The 23,349-nt window shown below is 40.3% G+C and overlaps 1 protein-coding gene across 10 annotated transcripts in view; it reads left to right on the top strand.

The window, feature by feature from the left end:
• The window catches only part of LOC5564509 (ATP-citrate synthase), a 77,398-nt gene that overhangs the window by 49,621 nt on the left and 4,428 nt on the right, over positions 1–23,349 (top strand). For 6 of the 10 annotated variants that reach the window (XM_021845397.1, XM_021845392.1, XM_021845393.1 and 3 more), the window contains 10 exons: positions 1,990–2,216; positions 13,110–13,295; positions 13,363–13,553; positions 13,622–14,283; positions 14,341–14,529; positions 14,722–14,799; positions 20,265–20,378; positions 20,475–20,616; positions 21,611–22,844; positions 22,909–23,013. In XM_021845397.1, the coding sequence (XP_021701089.1) occupies positions 2,061–2,216; positions 13,110–13,295; positions 13,363–13,553; positions 13,622–14,283; positions 14,341–14,529; positions 14,722–14,799; positions 20,265–20,378; positions 20,475–20,616; positions 21,611–22,844; positions 22,909–23,013 (3,057 nt within the window). In that variant the 5' untranslated portion in view covers positions 1,990–2,060. The remainder of the gene's footprint in view (positions 1–1,989; positions 2,217–13,109; positions 13,296–13,362; positions 13,554–13,621; positions 14,284–14,340; positions 14,530–14,721; positions 14,800–20,264; positions 20,379–20,474; positions 20,617–21,610; positions 22,845–22,908; positions 23,014–23,349) is intronic. The other 4 variants (XM_021845398.1, XM_001648798.2, XM_021845399.1 and 1 more) reach the window with 2 other exon arrangements.

Below are 23,349 nucleotides of genomic sequence, written 5' to 3'. Positions count from 1 at the left end.
ATGGTTTCGCAGTTTTGAACATATTTAAGAAAGGTAGGGTTTGAATAAGTGTTTTTTTTTTTGTGTATGCTGATAAAAAATTGTTTTTTTTCCCTACTGTTCCAAGAAATAATTTCTGGCTACGCCACCGCATCATATAGATAAAACATCGAAAAAAAAAAATATTTAAGTTCTTTTATCGAAGATTTAATTTTTTTTCTTAGTGATTCGATTATCCGGTGTGAAAAAAAATCGATACTCCGGATAATCGAGTCCGACCTGTATAATAAAAGCTTAAGTCATAATTTTAAAGCAATTTGCTTCAAACATTGAATAGTCATTAAAACTTCAGAACAAAAGAAATGATTAAAGATCATTGAAGGTATTGTAGATCATGCTGACAATTGTTGACTGAAGTTTACTGCCGTGGATTGCCCATCTGCATTCTGGTCAAAATTGAGTTGATAACAGTTTTCATTATATCTTCTAATGATCTTCAAGCTACACTAACGTGAAATCAGTTTTTGTTCAGTAAAATTAGGAAAAACCACCAAGCCGAACTGTCCCATAATGAAAAGTAAAAGTATGTCAGTCCCACTGCAGATTTTTGCATCGTGTAACACAAAAATGAATCGTTATATGCTCATCTTTATAATTTTCTTGGAAAGGTAACGAAGTGAAAAGCAAATTATGAAAGTTTAGTTAAGATCGACACATGTCCAATCTCCTGATTTTTTTTTAATATTTGTATGGAACACAAGATTTAAAACTTCTCAGTCAATTTTCTCAATGCCTACTTTTTACAGACGGTACTGACTTGCGACTTGCGGCAGTTTAGGTGTTCTTTAAAATTTCGTTTTCTCAGCATAGGCTTATAAAAACGGCTAATGTTGATAAAAACTTTGTAATTATACAAATAAAAATATGTGTTTCTCACTTGAAAAATTGATCTTTTCATGAAAATAATTACTCGTGTATTCTCTTTTTCATTATGCTTTTCTACTTTATCAAAAAAGGTTGATAGTGATGAACAATGTCATTGTTTTTTATCGAAATTTAGTGGTTTTCATCAAATTCTACGTACATTTCGGGAATCCCAGGATTCCCGGGATGTCAAGCATAAAATCCCGGGAAACGGGAAATCCCGAAATTTGTCAAATCCCAGGATTTTTTGTCCCGGGATGTCCCGGGATGGACACTCTAGTAGAATCACATCCTTAAAATATGTCTTTGAAAAAGTAGAGATATTTGAAAACCGATTTAAAATTGACATATTGCCCTCGATTTTAACCTAATAATGTTTTTTCGAAACAAATATTTGAAACACGCAAACATGATCGAATATTATCATAGTTGAAAAACATGAATATATGATATCTCGTAATTTTTGCACAAGTGTCTCAAAAGCAGTGTTGGCAGGTGCACACTCGAAACACAATCATTGAGTTCTCCTGCAGGAGAAAATTAATTTGAGATCTGCATCGTTTAACTTACGCATAAGATTTTGCTATTAAATCAAAATCATGCCGACAACAATGATTCAATAATAAAATTCATCGAAAACCCCAATGTTTATGTTTATATAAGAAGGGATTGTTGTTTATAAATATAACAAAAAAGCAGAAAAACAACGATTATTGATTATCATGAAAATAGAAGCTATGAAAATACAAGCTAATGAGTCAAACAAATGGGTCATGATGTTGAGTTGCGTATGAAAGTTGATTTCCGATTTTGCATCACTTTACAAAAACTCTTGCTTCTTCTCTGGTCTGGAATATAAACCCTTTATGATTGAGCCCATTTCCGAAAAGTACGATAAATAATTCTTCCGTAATCTCCAATCACGGTCAATGTCCGCTCAGTGATGATCGTTTGATTAACTTTTTCCATTCCCAAAACTTCTCCAAGCATCTCCAACAATCCCAGCAGATTGGTTTATTATGTGCAAATTAAGCGTGCTTCATCATCTAATTCAGAACGTATCGCCCGTTTCCTTCTTATTTTCAGATCAAACGCAAAGAGGCACGTCGTCGTCAACGCAACCGGAGAAAGTCCACCACGACCCAAACTAGCAAAGAATGTCCGCAAAAGCAATTCGCGAAGCCACCGGTAAGGATATCATCAACCGACACCTCGTGGGAGATCATGGCGCTGCCAAGTGTCGATTCGCATCCGTTGACGAGACCACACAATGGACCCAGCTTGTTGCCGATCACCCCTGGCTGGAAACTACCGTAAGTGTTTCCCCCCTATACTAGGTAGTTTGCAAATCGTTTCATAACGCGATAAGTGACGACGAGACGCGCTTATTTTTGTGCCGGTAGAAAGCCATTGCCGCAAAACGGCGACGTCGCTATTATCAGTCTAGTTTGCGTTAATGCGGATTTGTTGCCTCGATTGAGCACCACTTGTAGTGGTACAGCCGAAACCTGTCGTGTGACTCCCATAACCATTCAGGCCGGTTAGATAAACACGTGCATCTAGACTAGAAGAAGGCATCGACTTTGCTAATGAAATGGGGTTATTCGGGCACACTTAACAGGTATTTATACCGTATCGAGACATACCTCCCATAAATCAATCATTATTAGATATTTAGCTGTTGTTCTTTCATTTGAAAATTTGGCTTGCAAACGATTTTGACATCTGACAAGCCCCTTGCCGTTATCGATAACGATTGCATAAAGTTATAATCGAAAATAAGAATTGAAGCCATAGATCAAGCGTGTGCTAGAATACGGGCGTAAGTCGCATGATCGATTTCTCTTCATTGAGCCTCTCTTCTGTAAATAAAGGTGACAAGATGCGGGTTTGTCAGCATTTTTTCTCGTGTTTAACTAGCATAATGTTAAAAAACACGTTAATAAAGATGAAAAAAAAAGCATTTTTTCACCTCAGGACGCAAGAATGCATTGCTACCTAGCGTCCTAAAGTGAAAAAATGCTAACAAACCCGCATCTTGTCACCTTTATTCACAGAAGAGAGGATCGATGAAGAGAAATCGATCATGCGACTTACGCCCTTATTGAGCACACGCTTGAGATAAACAGACACAGTGTTATTAATCAAATTAAAATATTCACATCCTAAAGCTAAGCATAAGTGCAGCTGATCAAAGAGGCTCAGTTGCTACCAGTCCTGATCCAGTCATAATTAGACTTATCGTGACATTCAAAGAAATTTAACTTTACTTGAAAAGGCTTTCACACGACCACCGACAGTCATATTTATAAGTTACAGTCTTGAATACACTGTTAATTCAAAGTATATCAAATTACTTCACTATGATTCAATTTCCTTATGGGGCACAAGGTGCCAATTTGGCTAAATCGAAACAACTTGCCTCAAATCAATTTCCCTGCACTCATTGTATCTAGGTGAGCAATTTTTCAATCTTATCACCGGTAATCTGGGTGCGGTGAATTGGTGGAGTGTCAAATTAACCAATATAACCGTTCGGACCGTTCTCTTCCGCTTCGATAAACCAATGAGGCACACACAAACGAGACAGGTTCTTTTTTATATTGCATGCTTATCGATAACGATGCAATTGAAAATTGTTTAAGCAGCAGGTGTGGAGTGCAAGTACACGCTTCTACCGGGTGGCTATCGAACGAATATTTGTCTCTGGAATCATTCTGGCTGAATTTGATTGCACGGCGTTTGGTGCTAGGAGATAGACCGGCATCTGGATAGCGTAAAAGTGTAGTAGCAGTTGCTGGGAGAAAACAACTCTTATTCTATTGCGGTACCTTATGCTATATTTGTCTGCAGAACTTTAGTTTGGTCAAAAGTTTAATTGCACTTAAGTTTGACGAAATCTTACTTATTCTCTCAGCCATATCATATCAATTTCTCGATTTTTTTTAGTTAATATTGTTTATCTCAAATTCAGTTATTGACATGTTTTGAATTTGAATAACTCTAACTAATAACTAAATAATTTGAATAATTTGAGTGAAGAAAGCTTCGAATAACAGCAAATTTTACAGGAAGATCTTGCTAAGCACTCTACTGGCGTTATAGGTTGGAGTTTTCTGAATGTTTCTGCAGGAGGGTTGTTGCTGTTCTATCCAGAGGAGACTACAACTGAATTCTTCTTTATTTTACGTTTGTGTCTTGAGATTTTTTTGCAGGTTTCTTGAGTAGACCCATAGAAGGTTCAATAATAATATTACAAGAAATCCAGCAGAGGACCATAGTGCCAAAGATCTTAGGAGGAATCTACAGAAAATTAACCAAATAATCCCTCAGCAACTGTTAGAGAATTTCATCAGGGATCTATCAAAATTTAACTCAGATATCCGTCAAGATTACCACAAGTTTCCCGCCTAAGGCAGCGTCCATTTATTACGTAACGCTAAAATTGAAAATTTTTGACCACCTCCTCCCCCTCCGTAATGCTTTTTGTATGAAAAAAATCAAATTTTTGTATGAGTCGTAACGCTTGAGCCTACTAACCCCCCCCCCCCCCCCTAAAGCGTTACGTAATTTGTGGATGCCGCCTAAAGGTTTTTGAAAGGAATTTTCAAATATTTATCAAGAAATTCAGTCAAAATCACATCTTAAATTTGAATAACTTGTGCATTTGCAAGAATAAGAAACTCGGGTTTCCAATGTCTAAGGTGGAATCCGCAAGGAATCTCAAAAGACATTATTATTGAGTTAAAAATGTCACTGAAATCTTTAAAAACCTACTGGATTACCATTTTTCAAAAAACTCGAGTGACAAGTTCGAGTCTACCGAAGTTTTCGATCGGCTGTGACTCCAGTCGAGATATTTTGTTCGACTCGACCAATAATTATTAAATAGTTCCCTAAGAACGTGATGCAATCAAAGTTGTGCTTTTTATGATCACAACTTAAATGCATTTAGAGATACTCAATACAGAAATAATAAACATCATTCAGGTCAATATGTTTTTTTTTCTAAATTTTGCTTTGATAAATTCAGATTTTTACACGCAGCATATTGAAGACATACAATATTTAAAGGTCTATTGTTTGAGTCGTTTTGAAATGATTCGATTTAAATGCTCTCTTGCGATGATAGCACAGGTGATAAACTAACGATTCTTGACAAACGCTAGCTAAATCTAATTGGTAAGAGTAGCTCAATTTTAACAGCCTTATACACTCATTTGTCTCAAACAACGAAATAAGTGACTGTATGGTCAAACTATTGATAAACAATCAATTAAATATTGATTTTTGATCAAACAAATAAAAGTAAAATAAAATATCTATACAGTTTGCGAATAATATAGCTTATTTGCAAATTCTAGCATTTATTTTAGAATCGTCATATTGACTGTTAAATTGTCGAACAAAGCGGTGGGGAAGAAAGGATTACAGTTATGATGCCACACATCAAATTTTCAAAATCACAAATCTGGATGGTAATCAAATACCCGTTCAAGCTGAAAACTTGATCGACTGACCACTCGCTGGTGGTGACCACTCAATAAAATTTTCGGTTGTTTGGTTTTTCGTATTTGTGCCATTGAAAATTTGAGGATTGGCTTCGATTTATTTTCATCATAAGACAAAACTACCATTTTCATCCTTCCTCCCCTTTCCCCCTTCGCCTATGCTATATCAGGTAAAAATGGCAAAAAGTAAGCCCAATGCACTAGGAGGGTTCAAATGGCCGGGTTTCAAGTAACTAAAAGTTCCGATAAAAAGGGCATTAGCCAAAAAAAGCCCAATACGAAGATATGTTAAGTTACAACCTAAATCTGACGTCCCGCCGTCCGACTCTAGTGGGCCTTTTGTTGTTTTCTTTCGACCCAAAGGCAAACGGTTGAACACTATTCAGATCAGTAAGGATCTAAGCGGTTCTTTTCCGTTGTCGCCATTGACACCAGTGGCGCGGGAAGTGGGTAGGACAGGTAGGACATGTACTACACACAAAAACACCTGGGTAGGACAATCAAAGGATTGTCCTACCAACGATTCAACAAAAAAAATCAGTGCAAAGGAAAAAGAAACAAAATTCACAGAATGTTTGCTGTTTATCCATTTGTTACCTAAAAATATAAGAGGAAATTAGAATAACCTCACTGGTTGCAAAGGCAAACTTTCTGACCTAATTGTGTCAACTTTGTTTAATAGAATTGGCATAAAAAGGATAGAAATATAAAATGTATGCATATTTTTTAATATGAATGATAATAAAACTTGATTCAATGAATGATGCAAACGACAGGATTGGTAGACTTGGTCTCTATTTCAATGCCAGTTTCTAAAAAGTTTATATTTTCAATTTTTTTTTAGTCAAAATGGTCTCTACAATTTTTTTGCTTACATTCTTATTCTGCTTACATTGGATCCTGATGCAAAATTATACAGGCTCCAAATAAACCTTCAGAGAATATAATGGGTTTAAGAGCCTCTTCAAGAAATTTGTCTCAGATTCCCCGGAGAAAAGCTTCAGGAATTATCGTAGTGATTTTATTTGAAATACTTTCTCCTACTTCCTCTCTTCAGAAATTCTTGCAAAGATTTCTCTATCAATTCTCCCATAAACTCTTCCAGCGATTTTCAAAGGATACTAGGAAGAATTTCTCCAAAATTCGCTCCTAAAATCTTCGGAAACTCAAAAGCTACTACTCTCAGTAATTTCCTCATTTAAAATTTGTTTTCCAAAATATCCTAGAATTTCCTCCAGATATTTTTCACTAATCTTTAAACCAAATTCACAAGTTGTTACTCGTGGAGATCTTCAAAAAACTTCTACAAAATTTCTTCCAAGGAAATTCACAAAGGTTTATTCCAGTGTGTTTAGAAAAAACAGCTTAAGAGTTTTTTTTTACAAAAAAAAAACCCTGCGAGAATTTCTTCAAATGTTCATGTGGATTCCATCAAGAATCCATCCACGTTTCCCCCCAAAAATCCAAAATTCCTTAGACAATTTTAAAGAATATGCCTAGAATTTTTTGGAGAAATTATTGATTAAATTTTAGAGGACGTTTTGGCTGGGAGCTTTCAAGGATGTCTGTGGGAAAAATTTCTCAAAGATATTTTTAAAGGAATTCAGATGTTTTCTGAAACAATCTTTGAAAAAAAAAATTTCATTTTTGTAGTTTTGCTTGGAAAAATTTAGGTTGAAAAAATAAATCTTAAAGAAGTTCGTTTGGAAATAATCACTATATGAACTCTTTTTGAAATTTTCGAAGTAATATCTGAGCATTTGGGCAAATATTTGAATAAATTTCTGATGAAATTCCTAGAGAGCCCCTGAATATAGAAATTTTCAATTTCAAGTCCAGGGTTAAAATTGTTCTTTGCTACACCATGCACAAAATATTTGCCAAACTTTGTCCTATCCATGGTTTCGAACGTAACCGCGCCTCTGTTGATACAGTGGGTTCCGGTAAGCTACGCGTCACTGTCAGTGACCGTAAGCAGGCCAATGAGATTGTGGCTTGTGAGCTCTTTACTCGGGAGTATCACGCTTATCTGCCAAGCCATGATCAGGGCTCCGACTCTGAGGTTGGTGAAGGGATTTCCTTCGTTTTCAAGGGTACAACGAGGAAGCGTGTGAGGCTCCAGAAATCCACAAAAAAGCCTCGGAATCTGCCTAGAAGTGACCACCCACCAACCATGAAAAATATTAAGCCTGTCGCGAAAGTCTGAAAGCGTTCACCTCCTGGATTCAAACTCCAAGAGGAAAGAGACTTTCCGTCGCTACTAGGAACATCTAAAATTCCGTTTTACCGTAACTACGCTAACGCTAACGCTACTGGGAACATCTAAAATTCCAGATATCCTTAAATTTCAGACTACTCAGCCAGAAAGTTCGCATTCGGATGACTTAGAGCAATCTCAGGGCGTTCCAATGTTTACGCTTTCTGGCATCGTGGATATCATCATTAATATTGAAGAATCTGACCTGAACCAGTGAAGAACATTGTCACAGGATTGCTTCCATGTGTGACTCCTCTTTTGAAGCAGCTGGCTCCGTTCTACACTGGAACTGTCGTAGTATTATGTCTAAATTAGATAGTTTCAAATGATTAGTTAACAATTTACAGTGCGATGTTTTTGCGTTGATATATGACCTCTGCGACGCCTTCAATATGGCAATTCTCAACACTGGGGAAGTTACACGAGGGGCACCTCCAGCTCAAGATGGAAGTCCTAGGGATAGCCGTTCAGACCTCTCAATATGTTCAAGCTCGTTATCGCTGGATTGTTCCAGGATTCCCATGGTAGCGATCGCTTGCCGATCGTAGTTTCAATTTCCAATGAAACACAACAAACTTCATCCATCGATCTTGCACATAGACTGGGGAAAGTACGCGGAAGCAATCATTGATGGAGAACAAGCGGTAGAAGTTCTTCTTCCGTTGGAAGAGTATCGATTTGTATCCGAGTTAATTCTCAACAGCGCACTTCAAGCACAACGCCGTCCTGTGCCAGGTCCGTCGGTTCGTAAGAAGCCTCCCAATCCGTGGTGGGATGACGAGTGTAAGGAACTCTATCGCAAGAAATCCGCCGCGTTTAAAGACTTTCGGAAACGTGGTTCAATTGACAACTATGAGCGCTATTCTTCCCTTGCAAGTTTGAAAGCTTGATTAAAGCGAAGAAAAGCGGTTACTGGCGTCATTTTGTGGAAGGATTATCGCGTGAGACCTCGTTGAGAACGCTTTGGACCGTCGGAAGAAGAATGCATAATACATCGTCAGTTAATGAGGATCGAGAGAGTTCTCCTCGGTGGATTATCGATTTCGCTAAGAACTTGTCCGGATTCCGTTCCTGTTGATCGCGTGTGTGGAGATATTCCGGTGGATAGGGACGCCATGTAACAATTCCGCTCCAAGAATGGATAGAATCAAGTTCAATTTGCTTAAGGGCCCAGGGTCCCCCTTCTTTATAATTCTTATGTGTTTATAATTTTTATGTGAGAGACATGACTGTCTCATGGAAAATTGCTCGTTAAGACAGATTGTTGACGACTGTGTTGTTTCTGTCACAGGCCCAAAAGCAGCCGAAATACCAGGACCCTTACAAGATTCTCTGGACAATTTGTCAACTTGGGCCTTAAAGCTGGGTATCGAATTCTCTACGGAAAAAACTCAAATGGTTATCTTTTCAAAGAAACACAAACCTGACAAGTTTCCTCTTACACTCATGGATCAATCAAGACAATCACTCATAGCATGTCTTCTAAATATGTAACGACGCCAAATGCACTTGGGGGAAACACATTGCGTATCTGATACAGAAATGCCAAAAACGAATCAACTTCATGCGAACTATAACCGGAACATGGTGGGGAGCCCATCCGGAAGATCTGATCAAGCTGTACCAAACAACCATCTTGTCTCTCACGCCGAGAACCTGGGATCGATTCCCATCCCCGAGATAGTCACTTATGACATAAAAGTTATAGTGACGACTTCCTTCGCAAGGGAAGTAAAGTCGTTGGTCCCGAGATGAACTAGCCCAGGGCTGAAAATCTCGTTAATAAAGATAGAAAAAAAAAAACATCTTGTCGGTCTTAGAGTACGGTAGCTTTTGCTTTCAATCCGCGGCGAAAACACATATGCTGAAGATTCAGCGCATTCAGTACCGCTATCTTCGATTCGCGCTAGGCTGCATGAACTCGACTCACACAATGAGTTCAGAAGTGCTTGCAGGAGTACAGCCCCTGACAGATCGTTTCGCGGAGTTAACACTCAGGATCCTTATCCGTTGTGAGATTCTCAATCCATTGGTTATCGAAAACTTCGAAAAGCTGCTTGAACATAACCCTCAAACTCGTTTCATGAGTGTGTACTACTGGTACATGACACTGGAGGTAAGCCCATCTTCGGTTAACACCAATCGTGACAACTTCCTAAACTTCGACTGTTCCACTATAGTATTTGATTTGTCCATGAAGCAAGATCCATGGTATACCAGATCACTTTCGTTCAAAGTTTATCTCTCCCATGTTTGCTAGTAAATTCTGGCATGTCAGCGAGAACCGACAGTTCTTCACTGATGGGTCAAAATGGATGATATTACGTCTGGATTGATTACGTCTGCTTAGGCGCCGACGTTCTGCTGCCCTTCGGTGCTATTGCAATAATCGATCGCAACAGACAAAATTGGCATTCAATGAAGCAAGTCGTGAGTACAGGAATTATAATGCTTTACTGTATGCTCGCTATAAACGAAGAACGGAACAGAACCTTCGTACGAACCCAAAACAATTTTGGTCGTTCATAAATTCGAAAAGGAAAGAAAACGGCCTACCGACATCGATGTACCTAGACGAGCAGTCAGCTGACTGCACCAGCGACAAATGCGAACTCTTCGCGGCATAGTTCCAACGTGCTTTCAACAATTTCGTTGCTGCGCCATCGCAAGTTCATGTTGCATTGGATGATACTACTCGTGATGTCTTCAGCTATGAAATGTTTGAAATCTCTGAACGAGAAGTAGCAAGTGCGATAACCAAGCTGAAGCCCTCCTACACTCCTGGACCAGACGGGATTCCGCCAGCGCTACTAAAAAGATGCTCAGCGTTGCTTATACCTTTGGTGAAGCTGTTCAATCGTTCACTTGGATGCCGAGTATTCCCACGAAGTTGGAAAATGTCGTGCCTATTTCCAATTCATAAAAAAGGTGACAAACGTAACGTGAGTAATTACCGTGGTATTACTTCACTATGTGTCTGCTCAAAGGTATTTGAAATTATCATCAACGACTCCTTATTCAATAGCTGCAAACAGTACATCTCCAGTGATCAGCATGGTTTCTTCCCGAAAAGGTCGGTCACTACTAACCTCGTTGAGTTTTCAACGCAATGCATACGAGCGATCGATGCTGGTAAACAGGTGGACGCAGTGTATCTGGACTTGAAAGCGGCGTTTGATCGTGTTGACCACGGAATCCTTCTACAAAAACTTCGCAAATGTGGCGTGTCCGATAGCTTCATCGATTGGTTTGAATCATATCTCACCAACCGATCGTTATGCGTAAAAATAGGCTCTAATGAATCGAGCTCATTCACGAATTTATCCGGAGTGCCACAAGGCAGCAATCTTGGGCCTTTGTTGTTCTCACTATTCATCAACGACGCATCTCTAGTCTTACCGCCCGGGGCCAGGCTGTTCTACGCCGATGTTACAAAAGTCTATATGATCGTCGACTCCTTGGATGACTGCCATCACCTTCAGAGATTGTTGAATGATTTCGAAGCGTGGTGCTCACGAAACTGCATGACCTTGAGCATTGAAAAATGCCAAGTTATATCGTTTAACCGAAAGCGGAACCCTATTCATTTCCAATACACGCTATCTGGTACAGCGATTGAACGAGTACAACGTGTCCGTGATTTGGGCGTTTGGTTGGACGAAGAATTCACGTTCAACTATCACTTCAATGACATCGTTTCGAGGGCAAACAAACAGCTTGGCTTTGTTCTGAAGGTAACAGAAGGTTTCAGCGACCCGTTGTGTCTGAGATCCCTTTACTGCGCTCTAGTTCGTTCTATTCTGGAATTTGCTGCGATAGTGTGGTGTCCGTTTCACGCCAGTTGGATTACCCGAATTGAATCTGTTCAGAGAAAATTCCTGCGCCACGCCCTTAGAAATCTTCCTTGGCGTGATCCCAGTAACCTGCCTCCTTACGAAGACCGCTGTCGTTTATTGGGGATTGATACTTTGGAGAACAGGCGTTGTGTATCGCAAGCCGCTTTGGTAGCCAAGTTGCTTCAAGGGGACATCGATTCGCCATCCCTTCTGGCTGATGTTAGCATCTACGCTCCGGAGCGGAATCTGCGTAGACGGAATTTTGTCAGTCTCGGCAGTCGGAACACTCTATACGGACAGCATGACCCAACTAGATATATGGCAACGAAATTCAACGAAATTTATCATCTTTTCGATTTTAACATCACTATGACGACGCTTCGTAATCGATTTGCTGAATACTTTAGACATAGTTAAGTGTGCATTTCATGTAATGTTGATGTTTGTTGCTCTTTTTGTTTTTTAGTTTTACTTATATTCATTAAGACAAATTTTATGTCAGATGGATCAAATACAAATAAATAAATAAATAAATATCACTGGTTTCGGTGTTTACAACGTTTCTTCAAAAGCTATGTTCTGTATATGTTGCTGATCTAGCAGCTATACAATACAGCTTAGAGTACATCAGTTCTCTCCCACCCGCGCACTTCTTCATTTTTCCGACAATCTAAGCTAAGTAATGATAGATTTTCATATACATTGCTCCGGCTTTGAGCAAAAAAACTGGTTTTGAAAATTCGTGAAACGATGATGGTTATTTTCCTCTTAAGGGATTGGGCAACAGCCGTGATTTCATTCGTGTCACGTGTCGGCTTATGTCCAATCACTATTCGTTAAACGTTCATACTCACCGTATTGGGCTCTCAGAAAGCAATCTCTGTGTTTGCGGCGTGGCTTACCAGGATGTCGAACATGTCGTATGGGGATGCGGTGAGCATCGTGACATCAGATCTGAACTGACCGAAACTCTCCGGATCCCAGGAAAGCAGCAGAAACCTGTTAAGGAAGTTTTGGCGGGCCTCATAGCATGCTAAATATTTCGGGGTCAGATTCGACGCCAAATGCCAAAAACGGTTGTCCGACATTTCGCGGTTAACCATTTCGCGGTCAACAAGTTCGCGGTGTACCATTTCGCGGTGTGTATCATTTTGCGGTTAACCGTTTCGCGATTAGTACCATTTCGCGGTATGCCATTTCGCGATCTATACCATTTCGCGGTGTGGTTTTTCCTACGAGTTGCACTGAAAATTGTTGGCATTATCATCAATAATATGTTCATCGGAGATTTACCCTTCTTTTGAATACTTGCAGTCCTTCAAATTGCTCTGTTAAGATACATGAAACATTTCGGTACAAACCGCGAAACAGTACACCGCGAAATGGTACTGACCGCGAAATGACATGCCTCCAAATGGTACTAACCGCGTAATGTCGTGCCGCGAAATGACAAACCGCGAAATGGTACACCGCGAAGTGGATTACCGCAAAATGTTATACAATCGCAGAGAATTGAGTGTTACAAAAAATATTATCAATTGCAATGACAAGCAGTGTCCACTTGTTCTCAAAAATTCTTCTCATTTTCTCTCTTATTTACAGCCCCTTGTTGTAAAGCCGGATCAGTTGATCAAGCGACGAGGTAAACTGGGACTGATTGCCGTCAACAAGAACTTCACCCAGGTCAAACAATGGGTCGACGAGCGCATGGGCAAAGACCAGAAGGTGGGCAACGCCACCGGCAAACTGCGAAACTTCATCATCGAACCGTTTGTCCCACATAAAGATGTAAGCTACTGATCTTCCAGTTCTTGGGCTCATGGGTAAATAAATGAGACCGCGTTCTCTCTTTCAGAACGAAGAAGCATACGTCTGTATTTACTCTCACCGAACGGCAGACACTATTCTGTTCTACCATCAGGGAGGTGTCGATATCGGAGATGTAGACTCGAAAGCACTGAAACTAGATGTACCTGTTGGACAAGATGTTACCCTGGAGAGCATCGAAAAAGTGCTACTCACCGAAGTAGCAGCCGCTAAAAAGAAGTAGGGTTTCCTTGCTCCGAACATATTCAAAATGCCTTATTACTAAACGACCTTTTCCCATTTTTCAGGCGAGTCGCCAGTTTTATCTATAATTTGTACAAACTTTATGTAGACTTGTACTTTACCTATCTGGAAATTAACCCCTTGGTCGTGACAGAGAGCTCCATCTACATTCTGGATCTGGCAGCCAAGATCGATGCCACCGCCGATTTCGTGTGCCGTCCCAAGTGGGGAGAGATTGACTACCCGCCGCCATTCGGACGTGATGCCTATCCGGAAGAGGCCTACATTGCCGATCTGGACGCAAAGAGCGGTGCTTCGCTGAAGCTCACCATCCTGAACCGAAATGGCCGGATATGGACGATGGTGGCCGGTGGTGGTGCTAGTGTTATTTATTCCGATACCATTTGTGATTTGGGTGGCGCCTCCGAACTGGCCAACTACGGCGAATACAGTGGGGCTCCATCCGAGCAGCAGACCTACGAGTATGCCAAGACTATTCTTAGCCTGATGACTAGCAGCCCAAAGCACCCACAGGGCAAGGTGCTCATCACCGGTGGAGGTATTGCCAACTTTACCAACGTGGCAGCTACCTTCAGCGGTATCATTACGGCTCTGCGAGAATTCCAGCAGAAGCTCATCGAGCACAATGTTTCCATTTTCGTTCGACGTGCCGGTCCCAACTATCAGGAAGGTTTGAGGAAAATGCGCGAAATCGGCAGCACGTTGGGTAAGTTGCTTCCAGGTTTGGTCCGTTGAACAACAATCAAAGTGTTTCCATTTGTAGGAATCCCTCTGTTCGTGTTTGGTCCGGAAACCCACATGACTGCCATCTGCGGTATGGCCCTTGGTACCAAGGCAATCCCAAAGAGTTGTAACGTTCACTTCGCCACGGCCAACTTCCTGCTCCCCGGCGGACAACAGGCTGCCGATGCCGCCAAGAAGTCCTCCGCCGCTAGCAACGATGCCGTCAACGGTTAGTATTGTTTTGCAATTTGAATCCTCCGGAAGATCGGATAACTGATATCACACTAACACTGTTGCTAACACACACTCAAACACAACTAAAACATCAACACGAGCATTATGCGCCGTCGTCGGTCGTCGAATGCGCCGATGGCCATCGTAAGAACAGTCTGACAAACCGTATCAACCATGCATTATATAGTTACAGGTACTATAGCACGATTAGGGGTAGCAAGATTGCTTTCGAAAATTTTCTACGGTAGTTCTGGCAGTGAAACAGGTATCATGTTATTTTATTGCGTTGCACAATTACCTACTGATACTGTGTGATTCTGTTTTGATGGTACTTGTTTGCACCTTAAATTTGATGGTCTGTTTGGAAATTGTATATAAAATAATGTTTGTTTGTCCCGGTGCTTGGTGGAATGTTTAGTAATGTTGTATAAAAAGCCTGTACTTCCTGCCAGAATAACCTTTTGGTGAATGAAGCACCTGATCAGTTGGTTGGATTGTATTTGTAAAGGGAAAACCCATTCGTTCAGATATCCGTCGGCAATATACTAGATGAGTTCCAATCAGCAAGTCCCCATTGTCCCATGACAAATGTGCAAAATTTTGTTCAGTTTGTTCAGTGAAACTATAGTTTAGCACCAGCTTTTTAAAAGTTTTCGGCTCTGTGAAACACATTAGCATGAAGAGAACTTATGGCTTCTTAACACAACAGGTTGAAATAGAACATGTAAGATTTGCAGAGTAGACTGGAATCAGTATCTTACCTAACATTCAACATGAAAAAATAACATCGATCTTGGTTTGATTGAAGCAAGTACATAGAAAGCAACTTGGCAGTCGAGAGTGATATACTTCTACTTTGCCTATTGAGTGCTGTTGAAATGCTAATGAAATCTACATCTTTATTTCCATTTGAAAAAAAAAAAAACGGTGCAGTGTCTATCAAATGAGTAAAACCGATTCGGTCTTAACTCACAATGTTATACACCAGCACCTTCACCACCATCTCCAAGAAACTGTAAAAAGAAAAAATCGTTTGATATGCTTTCTTCAATATCCTGATATCTTCTCGTGTAGAGAACTGTGAGTTGAATTTTTAATCAAGAAAGTTACAAGAAATTGTGAGATCACTTGGAGCAAACACAATTTTCATCCAATTCACCTAATGTGAAAACAATGCATCGAGGTTTCGTGTTTCCTTTAAAAGAACAATTGGCCATGTTGGCGATATCAACTTCCAACTATTCGAAAAGCACTTTGTTTCAAGTTCTAACTCGCAACTAGACGTAATATCGATGTCGATGGTTTTAGAGCATTCGACAAATCTTATTGGTAATCTTTTTAAGCAGTCTATAATAATTATCGATTGTAATTATTGTAAATCTCAGGAGAAACGGCATGCATATATTCTTGCTGATATCATTGAAAGGATTGCTTTCTTAATTTATGGTAGAAAAAATATTTTACAGTTTAAAATTAAGAAGTTTTACTAAAAAAATCAAAATAAGTCCTTTTTTGCGAATTTTTGCTTGAGAAATTCCGAAATAATTCCTGAAAGAAGTTGAGCAATCGAGATGAAACTCCTGCAAACAATAGTGGAAGAATTTATGGAAAGAATTTCCTAGTGAGGCTCCAAAGGTTCATATACACCTCCTCCTCCTCCACAGGAGATTTAGGAATCCCTTTCCTTATGAGATTCCGTGAAGATCTCCAGGAATTCTTTCAATGACTCATTAAGAAATTCAACCGTCTTCTCAAACGCACACCAAACTCATTGGGTCCGGCGGTTTCGTACTCTCCTTGTACTCTGTTCTCGTGTGCAAACCGAAACGCTCGAACCTGAACCTCTACCCAAACGTGTAAAGTGAGCATCGGTTCGAAAGCCGGCACATTTGTATCTCGATTGCAACCGCGGTTCAAATGTTGGTGCAAATCTTCAGTTGCATTGCATCCGAGGTTCAGAACTATGGCACAAAACAAAAGAAGTAATAAACCATAGAAGAAGAATGTCGCTGGCGTCGTTGTCGGGACATCTTTTGCTGGCGGAGATAGGCGGGGCTATAAATGTCAACGCGAAAATGTATGCAGTTTGACACTTATGTACCCAACATGTTTCTGAGCGAGAACAAAGGGAACACCAGCGACATTCGTTCTCTATAGTTTTCTATCTCTATTCACAAAACGGACAGACAGAAGACAGTTGAAATTCACGCTTATCAATTTCTACTCATTGTGTCTTGTTGTATGGTATAGAAAATCCTTGTTTTTTCATAAAGTTACCGCTAAATGTTACCTAAAGTATTGATCTAAGTTGATCTGCTTAAATAAAACAATTAGTCAAGCCTCAAGGGTCTTGCGATTTGTACCAAGATGTTCCATATATGATCGTAGAAATTTATCCGCGTGGATTTCAACCGTTCTCTGTCTGTCTGCTTTGTGCCATTATTTGAACCTAAGTTTTAACCGTAGTTTGAACCGAAGTTCACATGTACCGGGTTTGTTGCAAGGTTCAAACCAATTTTTAACATTGGTTCTGTTCATGGAAATACTGGACTCAACTCTTCATCCCGAAATTACCTACTCCAGAGATTTCAAAAGGGATACATAAGGGAATTCATTTTACTTATTTAAATCCTTCTCGCTGCTCAGCACTATTCTCTTCTTCTTCTACTTCTTTTTATTCTTCTTCTTGGCATTACGTCCTAACTGGGATAGAGCCTACTTCTCAGCTCATTGTTCAATGAGCACTTCCACAGCTATTAACTGAAAGCATTATTTGCCAAATTTGCCACTTTTGCATTCGTATAACGTGTGGCATGTGGAACTCTATGCCCCCCTATTTCCATTACGAAAAGATCCTGGACGGACCGGGAATCGAACCCAGACACCTTCAGCATGGCTTTGCTTTGTAGCCGAAAACTCTAATCACTCGGCTAAGGAAGGCCCTCAGCACTATATATACTGTAATTCAATAAAGATCACCCTAAAAGTTCCTCCACTAGTTCCTAAAGAATTTCCACCAAGGAATTATTTCAGAGATTAATTTATCAGTTCTTCCCACGATGCTTCATTTACCGTTATTAGGTATAAAAAAATAGCCATCCGAAGTTTTACCGCCAGTTGTTCTACCTACACCTCTAGAGCGATTTTCAAAAAAAAAAATCGTTAGGCGTTAGACATCATGATTAATTGTTTAGAAGCAGGCTCAAGCGGTCTGAAGCATTTAGATTCGATTTCATAGTATAATGATACAACAAAACCGTTCTAAGGCATACCAAATCTAAATCGTTTCAGAAATGCAAGTTACATGAGTGCACATTATATTTCAAAATGTAGGAAATGTCTTTTTGGTTCGATTCGGAAAAGAACTTTGCCCAGTGAAATTCGAAGTCACTACCTTCAGCATGGTCTGAATAGCTACGTCTTTACCGCTACGACAAAGTGAGCTTTACATACTAGGTGTCATAGACTGATGGAACCATACTAGGAGTGACATTTCATGATTTCTATGATAATCCCTTGATGCAACTTTCCAAAGAATTTCTAAATATGTTTACGAGTTTCACTGTACATCTGTACCTTGATGTTATTTTTAATCAGATTTGGACTCAACAACAAAACATCAAAACCCGGAAATACACGTGAGGTACAGGGCTGTAAGCATTTTTTTAGTACAACATGCAAGTCATTAGTTCATGTAAGAAGCATGATTCCGAGCACTTGAATTTATGATATCAATTATTTTGATTCTTGTATTGAAAAATGGTTCAAGTATAATTACACAATGAAATCGGCTCCGTCATGCCTCAGAGCACTAGAGCTCTCAAATAAACAAATAAATTGATAAGTTAAACCAAGAAACAATTACAAAAGCTTGTTCTTTATTTCGTCTCTCAAATCACATCCAGAGAGATTCCTTTAAAATACCCTCACGAATATTCCCAAGAAATGCTCAAATGGGTTATGAAAATAATCGTACGAGAAAAAATCCCATCGATTTCTCAAGCAATTTCTCCAGGGATTGTTCCAAGATCTACCAAGAATTTCTACAGATATCCCTAAAGGACATTCCAATAATTTCGTCCAGAGTTTTTTTTTTCATGAGTTTTATGTAGGAATTTCGGAACGGATTACCCTAGCATTACATCCAGAGTTTGCTTTAACAGGCTTTTGCGAAGATTTCACGAATTCTTATCTACATTTTCAATGGATTCTTCAATAAGCTCATCTAGCGTTACAGAGAGGAGGGAGGAAAATATCTAGGAGAAACTAATGGATGAAGATCTGGAGTAATTACTAAAAAATATCTATAGGTTTAGCTGAGAAATCACTTAAAAGCACATATTTTACCGGAAATTCGTAAATTTCACCGTAATCTCAACAGCTGAACAGTTCGGTGGAATAAAACACCGTAACTCCGTCGGAATTTAACGGATTCCGGTGAATTTTCACCGAATACTGTAAAAATTTATCGTACTCCGTTAATTTATTTTACCGAACCGTTTAGCTGTTGAGATTTCAGATTTTGCTTAACATTTATGCCAAACCAAAATTTTGTTAAGGTGCTAAGAAGTTGAAACCAAAATTTTGTTAAAAGCGAAAAAAAAATAGTAAATTGGTTTGTGGAGAAAGTTCATTGACGAACCTTCAAGGAAATTCTGGCTTAGTTTTTTATTACTACTAGCTCCAAGCGAACCTAATTAGATTCATAACATAGTTTTGACAGATGCCTTGAAAGTTCCGTTGCTTCTTATTCTTCTTTCTGGGCTAACTTCTCAATTCGGATAAGGCCTGAATTTCAGCTTAGTAGAACTTCCACATTTATAGCCTTTATTAAGTTTATTTGCGAATTGCCCATTTTACGACCAATTTCTATCACGCTACGAACTACGTTCTGAAGAGTCAAGCAAATTTACCACTATGGCTATTTGGGCCCCAAGTTTCGTTGCGTATTGTTCATTAAATTTGAATGATTCCTAGTGAAATCGTTGGTAGAAGGCTTTGACAATCGACAATTATGTCCTAAGGCCTTTATGCCAATGGCAGCCGAAACTAAAGGTAGAAAAGGCAAACAAACAGAAACTTGTTCTGTTTGATTTTGAAAAAAAAAATATCGAAATTTTAGCGTGACATAAAAAAATATCGAAAAGCGTGTTGCCCGATCTAAGAAGTGCTGTGCAGTTTATAAAATATTTCCACGAGTTCAATATTATAGGTTAAGTTGTGTCCTTAACTTGAATGCATTCAAATTTGTAACTTGGTTTTGAAATACAAAAATCGTGTAAATCATTGTGTCCGTAATCCCAACATATAACCTCTTCATTTCTTCCACTAACTGTGACTAATACAATCAAAAAGCACCCCATCCTGCATAATATATCATGTTTCAAAATTGTTCACTTCACTAATCACCCGTATCATGCCTCGATTATATTCCTAATCAAAATTATTTCATTCTTTTTATTTATCGGTTCTGTTGGCATTTATCCCGGTTAAAAAAATCCAAATCGTACCCCCACCTCATCCGTGTCGTGCAACACGCCCAAAAACCATGCTACGAAAACACGTGTTGCTTCCTATTTCATGCTCCGTTCCGTGTGTTCCCATCACGTGTGCCTGTGTGCGAATGTGTGCTGGCCATCATCGATTCATATAATGACACAAATCCCCAAAAAAAAACCTCAATGTATCAACCAACACACACCCAAACCACACACCATGGGCAACAAACAGCATCAACATCATCAACAGTTACTACACCTAGTGCAACACAATCGGCGGCTGCAGCGACCAGCAGCAGCACCATCAACAACGGCACAACGGTCAGCAGCCGACCAATCAAGAGCAGTAATAGATCGGACCATTTGTTATATCTTAGCATTAGTGGCACTGGGTAACCATAGACTAATTGTGGGTGTTTTCTTAATCGCATACGCAAAACAGGTGGAACCGCAGTCAAGTACTCCCAGGTAGAGATCGGCTCCGGCGAGTACCAACGGATGTTCACCAACCGTACCAAGGCGCTGGTATGGGGCATGCAGACTCGTGCCGTCCAATCCATGTTGGACTTTGACTTCATCTGTCGGTAGGTTTTGTTATTAGTGTAAGGGCCATGTGCCATGTGCCATGAAGGGCATTTGACATAACATGATTTCATCAAGAGCAGACATCTTTTGAAAGAAGGGATATACCGTGACCTGCTCTAATTCCGTGTATTGCCTAATACCGTGTATTTGGGAATTATGTGGATTTCTAGCATATTATATTATTTATTTTTCTAAATGATTGTCACAAACGTTAGCACATTAAGTAGTATTTAGAAAGCCATGACAAACTTGAACTAAAGTTGCACACACAAACAAGCAAAAATAATGTTAGAATGTAATCGCCTGGTGCCAATACACGGTATTAGGGCACGGTTGCTTATGTGTTCCAAATACCGTGTTTCAGTTGGCGAAGTGAAATATATATTTTATTTCCCGAATCCATCATGCAAATCTCAATACGTTCTTCGATACAAAAGTATTATTTTTGATGCGCTTCGTTCGTTCAATTGAGAGATGTTTCAAAATGTGACTCAGCAGTTGTGGTCAGATGCACGGTATTTGGAACACTGGTATGTTTAACAACATCAACTGTAACTATGGTTAAAATTTTCAAAATGGTTCAAATCATATTTTTTATGCAAAGTATATAAAACGGTCTACTATATAAAACATAAAAGACTTGAACATAATCATACGTTATTTTTATCTGATCGATTGAAACTTGAATTTTTTTAACCTCACGGTAATAGAGCATGTCACGGTAATCCTGTTTATGCTAAATGTCGATTATGCCAAACGCAGGGCTGGTAGGAAGTCTCTTTTCAGAGACTTGGGCACTATTTTAATTCAAGTTTCTGAATTCTCGCATAAATGTTTCTGTGTGGTCTCTTTTTTGGGCAAGAGGTCTCCAAAGTTCCTTTTTTCAAGACCATCAGTCACCACCAACCCTGCAAACGAATTTATGCCAAACGGCCCGCTCCCTGCTTGTAAGCCATCCTTATACATCGCTCTCATATACTGTCTCTCTTCCAGACGCGAAGAACCGTCCGTGGTAGCCATGGTGTACCCCTTCACCGGGTACCACAAACAGAAGTTCTACTGGGGACACAAGGAAGTGCTGATCCCGGTGTACTCCAAGATGTCCGAGGCCATCAACAAGCACAAGGAAGCCGACGTGCTGGTGAACTTCGCTTCACTCCGATCGGCCTACGAAAGTTCGATGGAAGTGCTGGACTATCCGCAGATCCGCACGATTGCCATCATTGCCGAAGGTATTCCGGAGAATCTTACCCGCAAGCTGAACATGGCCGCTCGGGAGAAGAACGTATCCATCATTGGGCCGGCCACCGTCGGTGGGGTCAAGCCCGGATGCTTCAAGATCGGTAACACCGGTGGCATGTTGGACAACATCCTGCACTCGAAACTGTACCGTCCAGGCAGTGTAGCTTACGTATCCCGTTCCGGCGGTATGTCGAACGAGCTGAACAATATCATTTCGTTGACGACGAACGGCGTGTTCGAGGGTGTGGCCATTGGAGGAGATCGTTACCCTGGAACCACCTTCATGGACCATATTTTGCGATACCAGGCCGATCCTGACGCCAAGATGATCGTACTTCTTGGTGAAGTAGGTGGCGTTGAGGAATATGAAGTATGTGAAGCTCTCCAGGACGGAAGAATTACGAAGCCTTTGGTGGCATGGTGCATTGGAACTTGCGCTGGTATGTTCACGTCTGAGGTTCAATTCGGCCATGCCGGATCGTGTGCCAATTCTGATCGTGAAACCGCGACCGCCAAGAACAAGGCATTAGCTGCCGCCGGAGCTCACGTTCCAGATTCGTTCGACAACCTTGGTGATCTGGTAGGATCTGTGTATGCCGACTTGGTCAAGAGTGGAGTGATCGTTCCGGCGGAAGAAGTCCCACCGCCAACCGTACCCATGGATTACTCGTGGGCCCGCGAGTTGGGACTGATCCGTAAGCCGGCCTCCTTCATGACTTCGATCTGTGACGAGCGAGGACAAGAACTGCTGTACGCTGGCATGCCAATCAGCGATGTCCTGCAGAAGAATGTCGGTATTGGTGGCGTTGTCTCACTGTTGTGGTTCCAACGCTGCTTGCCACCGTACGTTTGCAAGTTCTTCGAAATGTGTCTGATGGTCACGGCTGACCATGGACCGGCCGTATCGGGAGCTCACAATACTATTGTGTGCGCTCGTGCCGGAAAGGATCTCGTCTCGTCGGTGGTCAGCGGATTGTTGACGATTGTAAGTGCTGTTATTCGAAATCGTTTCGACAGGTTTGATAACAATGTTTCTTCGTAATTTATAGGGTGATCGATTCGGTGGTGCTTTGGATGGTGCAGCCAAACAGTTCTCTGAAGCCTATGATTCCAACCTGCACCCTATGGAATTCGTGAACTCCATGAGAAAGAAGGTAAGTCGATGTAATAATATATTATCAGAAGTAAGAGAGTCATTTGGCATAATTTGCACTGTGTGGAAGGAGAGGGTCATTCTAAACCTCATGTATAGAGCCAAATGACGATACTTGAAATCACTCATGAACGTTATGGATAATGTTCTGAGTGGAAGGATATAAACCGAATGTTCAACATAACCGAGAGGGAGGTTTTCAACAGCATTCAAAATGACAAGATCGACTTCGGCGAAGGACTTTTCGACATTGACGCCATTACACAGTTTTCCGTAATTTTGAGTAAGAGCTCCGCCGGGAGTATGGTTTGGTCCATCAATTATGTCCGGTTTGCAC

Source organism: Aedes aegypti, chromosome 2 (genome assembly GCF_002204515.2).
Source record: "Aedes aegypti strain LVP_AGWG chromosome 2, AaegL5.0 Primary Assembly, whole genome shotgun sequence".
NCBI lineage: Eukaryota > Metazoa > Arthropoda > Insecta > Diptera > Culicidae > Aedes > Aedes aegypti.
The sequence above is the reverse complement of the archived record's forward strand: the minus strand, read 5'-3'. Positions and strand labels throughout refer to the sequence as shown.